Below are 10,318 nucleotides of genomic sequence, written 5' to 3' on the forward strand. Positions count from 1 at the left end.
TTTGTTCTTTTTTTTTTTTCTTTTCTTTTTTTCTTTTTTTTTTCCCTTTTAAGTTGGCGGCAATTCTTCTCAGAGCAGCTCTCCCAGTTCCAGTGTTCCCAATTCTCCAGCCAGCTCTGGACACATCCGACCCAGCTCTCTGCATGGCCTAGCACCAAAGCTTCAGAGGCAGTACAGATCTCCAAGGCGTAAATCTGCAGGAAACATCCCTCTGTCCCCCCTGGCTCACACTCCATCACCAACCCCACAGTCCACGTCACCGCAGCGCTCCCCATCTCCTTTGCCAGGACACTCAGTTGGCAGCTCCAGTATTATCCAGTCTTTCCCAGTAAAACTACACTCCTCTCCACCGCTGGTGAGACAAATCTCTCGCCCCAAAAGTGCCGAGCCCCCTCGGTCTCCTTTGCTGAAGAGGGTGCAGTCAGCCGAGAAGCTGGCTGCCTCTCTGTCCTCCTCTGAGAAGAAGCTGGGTTCCTCACGGAAGCATAGCTTGGATATCTCTCACTCTGAGTTCAAGAAGGAGATGTTACAGCGGGATCCCAGCCTCCAGAGCTTACAGGAATCTGCCAACGAAACAACAGGTGGCAAACTCGGGCTGGCAGAGAAGGGGATGCTGCAGAAGCCGGGCTCACGGAAGCTGGGTGCCATTCGGCAGGACAGGGTGGAAAGGAGGGAGTCTCTGCAAAAGCAGGAGGCCATCAGGGAAGTAGATTCTTCTGAAGATGAAACAGATGATGGTTCGGAAGATAGTCAGGATGGGAGAAGGCTGGACAAGCCCCGTGGCAGTGGAGACCAAGGCTCAGATTCTTTTAATGAGGATAAGTTTTCATCTAAATTGGAAAGCAAGGATAGTATCGAAGATGATGCCTTTCTACCTGAAGATCCAAAAGGTACAGAAGATTTGCAGAAGGGAAATACTCAACAAGCAAAGCCTGTTTCAGAGGTGCTGCAAAGCAGTGTGCACCTCTCCCCACCAGAGCTCCCCTCAAGAACTTCTCCAGAAAAACTAGCTAATTCAGAAAAGCCATTCCTAAAAACAGAAACAACTGCAAAGGAGCATAAAGTGCCAGAAGACAAAACTTTGGAGTGTTTTGCTCCGAAAGACAGGTCTTCTGAAGCAATCAAAGATCTTGGGAGAACTCCGGGTGCTCAGAAACCAGTGGATCGCACCGAACATGTGCAGTGCCCAACAATCAAACTCCTGGAACGTGAAGAAGGTGATTCTTCTGGGCCCTCCTGTGGTAAACTTGACTTGAAAGAGCCTGTGCTAACAGAAAGTAGTCAGAAAAAACAGGATTCCAAATCTCTGCTGGCACTTTCCTCGTGTTGCACAGCAAACACAAGCACTCCTGTCGCAGTGAGCACCCCAGACCGTGGTGAGAGGAGTCACAAGGACACACCTCAACCTGTGGAACAGCACAGCTCCTCCTTTCTGTCTCCTGTGAGCGCCAGTGAAATGTCCCAAAGAAGTCCTAGCCCTGACAAGCAGCAGCTCAGCTCATCCCAGGCAGAGGGTGCTTTAACCTCCAGCACAACGAGCCCAGCAGGCCCCGTGTCCTCCCCACTTCTCATCCCCGGTGCCATCGAGCTCTCCGTGTCCCCATTAGTGCCCCTGGCCCAGAGTGTGCTGGGCCCTTTGAAGCTCAGCATGTCTGGGTCTGGAGAGGTGGACACGAGAAAGGATTTGGGTGCCTCCTGTAAAGAGGAGAGAGATTTGAAACAAAAAAGGCAAGAAGTTTCACAAGTAGGAGAATGTCAAGAGAAAGCCAAACCCTCTAGCACAGATGGTCTGACCATGAGGAGCGGGTCCTGTGCAGAGTCCTTACACCCAGCAAAGCCCTGGGAGGCAGTGTGTCCCGTGGGGGCCAAAAAGGAGGCAATATGTCCTGTGGTGGTCAAAAAGGAGGCACCTTTTTGCAGTGCTAAAGCATCCGAGGCATTGGCAGGTAGCAGCAAAATCACTCCATCGAAAGAGCTGTCTCATGCTCTTGGACAAGCAGCTCTGAGAGCCTCTCCTCTGCCAGATGGCAGCACGAGGCCCTGTAAAGAAGGGACTCTGGCACAAGCAAAAAGCAAAGAGGTTGGAAATCAGTTAAAAATACAAGACTTTCCCCTGTCACATGATGATGCTGTAAAGAAAACATAGCAGCATCACTGGTACTCATGGACTGGAGCGTTCTACATTCAAAATAGAGACTGCATGTTTGAATTTTGTAATATACACTAATATAAAATAGAACTTGTGTACATCTATTTTTGGGAGGGTTTTTTTCATACTGTTTTTTGTGTTTTTTCATCCTTGCTATTCTATTTTTGTACACAGTAGTGCTTGCTGTTTGAGGTCTCTTTAGAACAGGGTATCTTTAAAGCAGGGCTTAAGAAACACTTTGGTTTTATTTTTTTTCCCTTCCACACCTTTTATTTTGCCTGAGTTTAGGGCATGATGTGCTCTTCCCTTTAATTCTGCATTTATTTGAGATCCCAAAAATTCTGTGTGCAAGACAGGCAGCTTGTTTTTAAATTTCTGCTTTTCAGCATTCTCTTTGAAATTCCATTGAAATTCACAAATGTCAAGTTTTTGCTCCAGTTTTACAATCTGATGTCCCTTGACAAGAATAAGAACCTACCCTCTTGTCTGCAGATTATTCTGAAACTACAGACCCTCTTTGGTGCAAGTAAAACCTCTTTGTTACCATGGGTCTTCACAGTCATGTGTCCTTAGAGGATGTGGAGACAGAGGACTTGGCTGGAGAGACTGGACAGAGAGAGATCCCTGTCTTCTCTTTAAAACAAGAAAGAATATTTTTCAATGGAATTATCAGAAAGAGAAATCTCCAATCCATAAGATGGCTTTTTGGGGGATTGTTTTTACTTATCTGTATGGGACACATTGCAACTTTTCCCTCTGTTTTTAAAATTTTAGTGATGTTTTATCTTCCTTTCTCTGGCTTCAATTCAAAACTTGCCCTGCCTCTGAGTAAGTGACCCCAGGAAAGGGGTGCCTGTAGGTTGGTTTTAAAGTAGAAAAAATTGTAGTTGCGTATTCTCCAGTTTGTCTGGCAAAGTTATCTCAATGAAAAACAACCTTTGGAGACTTTTCCTTCTCTTGGTGAGTCTAAATAGGTAGGGATTTTAAGGTGTCCCTTAACATTTCTGAACTGGGGCTTGGGAAACTTGCTGAGTTTTCTGAATCTGCCCGTTGTAAAAACAAACCTAGGAAGAGTTCAGACTCCTTGAGTTCTATGATCAAGCTGCAAGCAGACTTCAAAACATGTGATATTTTCAGATTTCAGCTTTGATAGCTAGATAATTTCCACTGCTGAGGTCACTTAGCGTTAAAAACTTACTCTTTGCTCCTAGGTTTAGACATTGCTTTAAGTGTGACCGACTCTGGGTGACAGTGCTCCTTGCTGAGGATTAGATCAATAATAATGCACCAATAAACGTGTTGAGTGGTGATACCTGTAGCACTGTAAGCCATTTCTTCATCCAATTAAAGGCTCCTCTCAATGAACACTCCCATCATTTGTCCCAGATTGTGCTCAGCTTGTATCCTGGTCTTGTCTGAGTGGATGTCCCTGTGGGTCACCCCTGAGGGACAGTGCCCTGCTCACTGGCTTACTCTGTTAGAAACAGAATGACTGTGCAACAGTGTTCCAGGCTAAACCCCATCTCTGTTGGTCTGATTTCCTTACACTGCTGCTTCCTTCACTGTCTTGGCTTTCTCTGAACTTGAAGTTTTGATTTGCTTCCCCTAAATGCAAGTATGTTTACTATATAGGAATATATTTTCTCCATCTCTTTCAACCTGGTTTCAGTACAACCCACAACTCAAAAAAATCTCTGGAATTTCACCCTGTTTCTTTCTGTGTAGCAGTTGCTTCCTCCCATTATATACTTGATTTTGGCTGCTTGGATTTCATTTCTGGACCAAGTTTTGGTTTGGTTTGAGCTTTTTTTTTTTTTTTTTTAACATGTTTAAATGAGTGTTTACTCTGTGTGTCAGTGTGAACATGTATGGTGTTGCTACTACACTAACCAAAGCCTCAGTGCTCCCAGGTAACACCCTAATAAACCTAGCTGTGGTGGTTTTGAGAGCAGAGCCTGCTGTGCTGTCTCTCCGCTCTTTTTCCTGGAATTCCTAGGCTGCTCGTTTACACTTGGTTTGCAATTACAAACCACAGCATTTCCACTGCCTTGACAGGGTCCTGGGTGTCTCAAGCCTCTCCAAGTCGTCTTGGTGGTGAGTGTCATTCAGTGCTGATTTAGAGCAATAGCAAGTGTGGAACAGACTTGGCAGGATCTGGTACTTATCTGGCTGGTTTTCTCCCTCATGGGTTGATCTACTAAAAACTTGTTGAGAAACAGCGCAGGATATTATGGCATAGACAGGAATAGTGAAAAATGGATTTGGCATCCTGAGTCTGTGGTAATTACAAAGACAAGCCTCCTTGACAAGCTGATCTCCTGAGAGCACCTGACCTTGGCGAGATGCAAGTGTCTGTGTAAATTAAGGAGTTGTGTGAGGACGTGACGCGACCTGGCTGTTCCCTGGGTGGCTGGTCCCCCTTTTCCTTCTGTGTTTAAAAAACCTGGGGAGAAAACCGACCACTGCTCCTAGGAGGTGAGCACGGGGTGTGAGCCAGGCTGGGTAACCTGGTTCATCCCCCACTGGCAGGGGTGGGACCCTGTGGTGTTAGCAGCTGCGAGCTGCTGACTCTCTGCCTTTGCAACTGGTGCTTCCCATGCTGAATTGCAGAATTATCCTTTCCTAGGTATAAAAGGAGGAGTGAAACCTTTTGCTATGTCACAGCTTTTGCTGCTTTTGCCTGTGTTGGCCAAAGAAAAGGTGAGGTATGTGTTTCATTGCCTCTTTTGTAGCTACGGTACAGAGTGGTCAGTGCAATTAAAAATCCCTGGTTTTATGGAAGCCAAAGCTGAACAGCGTTGCCAGGAAAGCATTTTAGTGAAGCCCTGTATCCCCTGCTCTTGGTCAGTCCTGCAGTTTCCCTCAGTGTGCCAGGTGCCCCGTTATCCCTGTTCTTCCTGCTGTCAAATTTACATGGCACACTTTAGCAAAGAGTTTGGGCAAAAATACTTTTCCCATTAAATCTTGATAATAAGCCAGGTAGATACACCAAGACTTATTCCTTGCTCTGCTACAAATTCCTTAAATACTTTCTCAAATAAAAGCTTGCAAAATGTGCTGGGAAGGCACAGGATGCTGGAAAAGCTGTGTCTGAGGGGCAAGAGCATGTTCCCCGCAGCCCTTGGTCTCTGTGGGTAATCCTGAGTCAGGCAGGCACAAGGTGGAAGTCGAGCTGAGGTGTGTGTGTGAATAATGAGCCGTGCATGTCACCATCCAGATATGCTGCTTTCCTGCTTTGTTTCCCTCTTCCCTTCTGTCAGCTTGGCTGTGTCTCCTGCCCCTCATCCGTGTTGGGGTGGCAGCGTCTTAAGCAGGTTTGGCCTCCGCAGCTCCTCTCTGCTCCTGCATCCAGCTGGCACATCCCTGCCCCATGCCTCAGTGTTATTTTTCCCTTTGTCTCTTACTGTTGCAAACTAAGAAATGGATGATATTTATTGTAAATATTAGACTTTAGCGTTGTACTGGCCACTCCTGGGTCCGAATGTTGGAGGCCTTTGGCTGCTGCTGTACTAAAGAGCGCTTGTGGGGGAAGGGGTAGGAGTGACCTGTGGGTTTGTTTGCCACACTTGCATTAAGGTGTGATTTGGAGTATTTTTTTTATTTTTATTTTTTTGTCTTCTGAAGAGGGGAGGATAAAGTCTTTCTCTGGTTTTCTCTTACTGGATGTGAAGGATAATTCTGTACTTCTAGTAGAAGATTTGACAGAAGTGTGTGTTTACGTTGTGTTCGATTACCATATCCAGGTGGCTGTGAGAGCACCTCCTGCGCTGGGCTCTGCCAAGCCGTGTCACTCAGCACTTAGCTAGATAAGAGAAAGTGTGGAATTTCTGTGTTTTTAGAAACTTGAACAATTGCCACATAATAGCGGTGCAATAATTTTTATTCATGTTGTACCTGCATGTCGATGTTCATATCCTCCTCCAAAATAAATATTTTTTTTTTTTTTTTACATAAATCCAGACTCGTGTTTGTCTCTTGGTTGGTCTCCCCTCAGTTTCCCATAGTGCTGGGGGTGGCTGTGCTCCCAACCTGCCTGCTCAACAGCTGCTTGATGGGGCAGAAAATGGCCTGTGGAGTGTCTGCGTATAGGAGTAACTCTGCCAGGCTGTTTGGGATTTTCTGCTCCACAGGCCAGGTGTGTGGCTAAGCCAAAGCTTTCCACTCTGAAAGTCAAGCCCAGAATTTACCGTCTTCCACCGAGTCTGTAAGTTTATAGTGTCTTGTGCCCCTGCTAGTGCAGGGTCCTGATGGTAAAAACATGTAAGGGGGTAAAAGGGGTAAAAACCTGTCAGACATGGAACTTGGCTGAGCAAGATGAGGATGTGACTGGCCACACCTACACACTATGTCTGATGGGTTCAGGAACTGGATGCACAGCGAATCCTGAAGGGCAGGGGCTTGCGTTAGCCACAGGCAAGAGCCAGCAGGTGCTACATGGCTCCTTTTTCACCCCCTTATTTAGGCAGCCTTGATGCTGCTCCATCAAAAACCTTCCCAGAAACAGATCTTTGCTTTTAACGTTTGCAGGTGTGTACCCTTCACATGGAAAAGCCTTCAAAGGCTATTCCTGTCCTTGGAAATAGAGCTGGGGAGACGTTCATGTCTGGGGGGATTGGACTAATCCTCATTTGCTGCTGCCAAGGATGCTCAAAATATCCTGTGTCTCCATGCTCCAGAGAAGCTACGGAGCAGGGATCGGGGGCGAAGCTCGGCTCGGGCCGCAGGAGATTTGCAGCGCCTCTGCTCGCCGGGTCTCTGGGCGTCATCGCTGACGTGGGCTCATCAAAGAGAGAGGTTCCTGCCCAGGCCGAGCACAGCGAGAGGTCAGCGGTGCCTCTCCTGCAGCTGGAATAACCCGCCTGGCTCATGGCAAAGGCTCCCTGCTCTTGGTTCCCTGCAGGGACCTGCCCCAGCCCAACTCCAGAGCATCATCTCCAGCAATGCAGGGCCTGAGGTGGGAGCATCGCCCTGGATGAGCACAGTTGTGATGCAAGGGCTTTTCAACTTACATTTTCATGGAAACAGAGATATTTTTCTCCTTTTTTAAAGGCTTACTAGCTGGAGTTTAATTAGGGTTATTTTAACGTCAGCAGCCCTCCTGCAGAAATTTCCCCAGCCAGGAATAAGTAACTCTCAGTCCACAACAGTTTATTCTTCCAGAGGATTAAGCCACAGCAACTAAGGGCCATTCTTTCCTCCCAAATGATGGCATGGAAGTGGCAGCCCAGCACACTTCCTTGCCCACTTGCCAATGCTGAGATTTGACTCCTTCCCCCAGGATGAGAGGGTGAGGGTGAGTCTCTGGGGAGAGTCCCACTGCCACAGCCTGGCTGCCTGCAGTTTACCTGGAATCTTGACGATGGGAATTGGGGGGGAAACCAGAGCATCCTGTATGGGTGCTTGGCTCTCCACTGTTGGTCAGAGCATGGTTTGATGGTTTGATCCCTGTATGGACCATTCATTTCACAGCTGGACTCATGATCCTTGTGGAACCCTTCCAGCTCAGAATACTCTGTGGTTCTGTAGACAGTCTGCCCAGAATGGAAGCCTCATCTGGAATTGCTGTTGGATGCACTGGGGCCCCTCGTGTGCTGCCTCTTCCTGGTGTGGGTGCAGGTCAGGCACTGAGTGCAGGGGCTGAGCTCTGGGGGGATGTGCAGATGTCTGTGGCTCCAGGGTTTAACTCTTCCTCTCTGCCTCTGCTCTGTGCAGCCTCATTCCCTGTGACCATGGAAGCACCCAGGGCTGGCCTGCAGCCACCCCCTCTCCAGCCTCCATCATGTGCCAGTGGGCTTTATATTTTAAACGCTGATTAGGGCTGACCTCATATTTCAGAGCTTACTTCATAGTCACTAATGAGGGATTAGGAATGTTAAGCTAATTAGCAATCAGCAAACGAGGGCTCAGTCAGTCTTCTCAGCCTGACACGCTGTCAATGAACGAGTTATTTGATGATTATCGTAAACCTGCTCAAAAGGGCTGCCTAATTCTGATGGGCAGCAGGGAACCAGGGCGAGCTGCAGCCCAGGTGCTGGGAGCTCACAACCCCACATGGCCCTGGACACTCTCCACAGACTGGTGGGTGCAGGACACCTGCTTCTGGAGTCAGAGAATTTAAATAAGTAAAGAAATTGAGGTTGGGGGCTTTTTCCATCTCAGATTTACTGAGTTATGGTCCAAACTTCCCAGCTTCACTGTTCTGGGAGAGGCATTACGTGATGGGCCACCTAAGAAAAAATTTGGCTATCCTTGGATGCTGTTTGGCTCCAAAAATGCTCTCAAACCAAACCTTCCCTGCTGGGAAGCCTCCTCCCAGGCCAGCCAGAGCAGCCTGGCTTTCAGCTGGGTGTCAACTCCCTGGGTAATTAATTATCCCATTATTTTGATTTTCTCCCACACCCCACGAGGGAAGCAGGGCAGCCAGGAGGTGTGGTGGGCTGGGGGGGGAATGGGAGGGTAGCAGAGACCTGATCAATATTTTACACTGGCAAGGGGAAAAAATCTCAACCCCCCCAATTTAAAACCCCAGAGAGCTTGTGGGAATGAAACAAAGGGGAGAGGATGCAGGGATGCTCAGCACTGTCCTTCCTGCTGTTTCTCCACTCTTTTCAGGGTACTTAAGACCCAAGGAAGCTCCCCACCTGCTGATGGCCCATGTGGACGGGGTGCTCAGCCATGTGCCAAGGACACACTCTGGCTGTGCTGAAGGCCAATTTTGGGAAGAAAGAAGGTATGGGAACCAGTGGCATTGCTGCCAGGCCAGAGCCACTGCAGAGGGATGAGTCTCTGAGAATGAGGGAGCTGCCTCTGCCCTGGGCACAGCTGTGCTTTTTGCTGGCTGATTCCAAAAAGGGCCTTTTTCAACCCCTGGATATGGGGGTGTGGGTGGTAGCAAAGGCTGGATGGATCTGGGGCAAGGACTGAGCAGGGATGCTCCTATTGCTTGCTGAAATCCATTTTCCTGCCTTTCTAGGGGGGGGGGGGGGGGAAAAGAGAGCTTTCTCTTCCTTTGCATCCAGTTTGAACAGAGGTTTCTTTCCCCCAGGGGCTCAGTGTTGGCCAGGACATGTGGCTGTGACCTCCTTGCTGCTGGGGCTGGATCCATGCCGCCTTGTATCCGTGCCCTTCTCCATGTGCCACCCCAGCGTGGCAGACTGGGAACTAAAAATAAGTGAAACACAGGGGATAACCGAGTGCCTAAATATATCCCTTCTTTAATTAGCAGGAGGCGACTGCCTGGCAGTCACGTCCGTCTGCCGTCTCTAATCCCGCTCAGCGTCACGGGGCTCCCCTGGAGAGGCTCCGTGAGCCCGGGCACGGAGCATCCTCACCGGCTTGGTCCCCCTGAGCCTCGCCCCGGCCTCGGCGTGGGAGGGACACAGCACACAGGGGTTAAACCAAAGCCAGGAGGGTCAGGGTGAGGCGGGGGCATCGTCCTGCCGGTGCTGAGGTGTGTGAGATGGGGACGGGGAGTGTCATGGGCTGGGGGTGCCCCTGGCAGTGGGATGCTCCCCCATGGCTGCTCTGTGCAGGGCTGTGGCTGAACTCGGGGTCAGGCTGGGAGAGTTCCCTCCTCCCCGGGAGCATCCCTGACTCTCCCTGGTGCTCACCCGAGGCAGTGGGTCAGGCAGTATTTAACCCATCACAGCTTCATTGAGTTCCGTGGTCCTTCAGGGGTTTGGAAGTTAGATTTACACCCCAGCTGCTGGTTTTAGCATCTTCTTCTAGTTCTAATACAGACATACAAATAACTCTTTCAGGTTTGCCTCCTTGCAAAGGCAGGATGCAGGAAAGGATGCAGGGGAGGATGAGCTAAACTTATGGGCCCCATCACCACAAACTTCTCTCGTCAGTAGCTAGCTCTTCTGCTTTCCTAAAAGGCTGAATTCCCCTCAAAACTGGCTTCTGGGAGGCTCTGTGAGCAGCACAGTGGGGCAGCATCCTGTAGGGTTTTCCTTTGGGTTTCCTCAGAGCATGACCAAGCCATCCCTGCTGCTGGCAGTGAGTACATGGGGTCTCACTGCTCTGTAGGTCTGGGCTGTGCTCTGGGCACCCTTGTTAATCCTGAAGTCTTGAGAAGGTCTCTGGGAAAAGTCTCTGCCCTCCCAGGTCACTGGCAAGAAGGTGGCATTCCCCAACAAATGATTCCTGTGCTCATCCTCTCATCCC

The 10,318-nt window shown here is 49.1% G+C and overlaps 1 protein-coding gene across 2 annotated transcripts in view; it reads left to right on the forward strand.

Annotated features, from left to right (window-relative positions):
- The window catches only part of MAST2 (microtubule associated serine/threonine kinase 2), a 188,852-nt gene extending 182,421 nt beyond the window's left edge, over positions 1–6,431 (forward strand). For both annotated transcript variants that reach the window (XM_062497855.1, XM_062497856.1), the window contains one exon: positions 54–6,431. In XM_062497855.1, coding sequence (XP_062353839.1) covers positions 54–2,146 — 2,093 coding nt within the window. In that variant the 3' untranslated portion in view covers positions 2,147–6,431. The remainder of the gene's footprint in view (positions 1–53) is intronic.
- Positions 6,432–10,318: the final 3,887 nt, after the last annotated feature.

This window comes from Cinclus cinclus, chromosome 8 (assembly GCF_963662255.1).
Source record: "Cinclus cinclus chromosome 8, bCinCin1.1, whole genome shotgun sequence".
Lineage (NCBI taxonomy): Eukaryota > Metazoa > Chordata > Aves > Passeriformes > Cinclidae > Cinclus > Cinclus cinclus.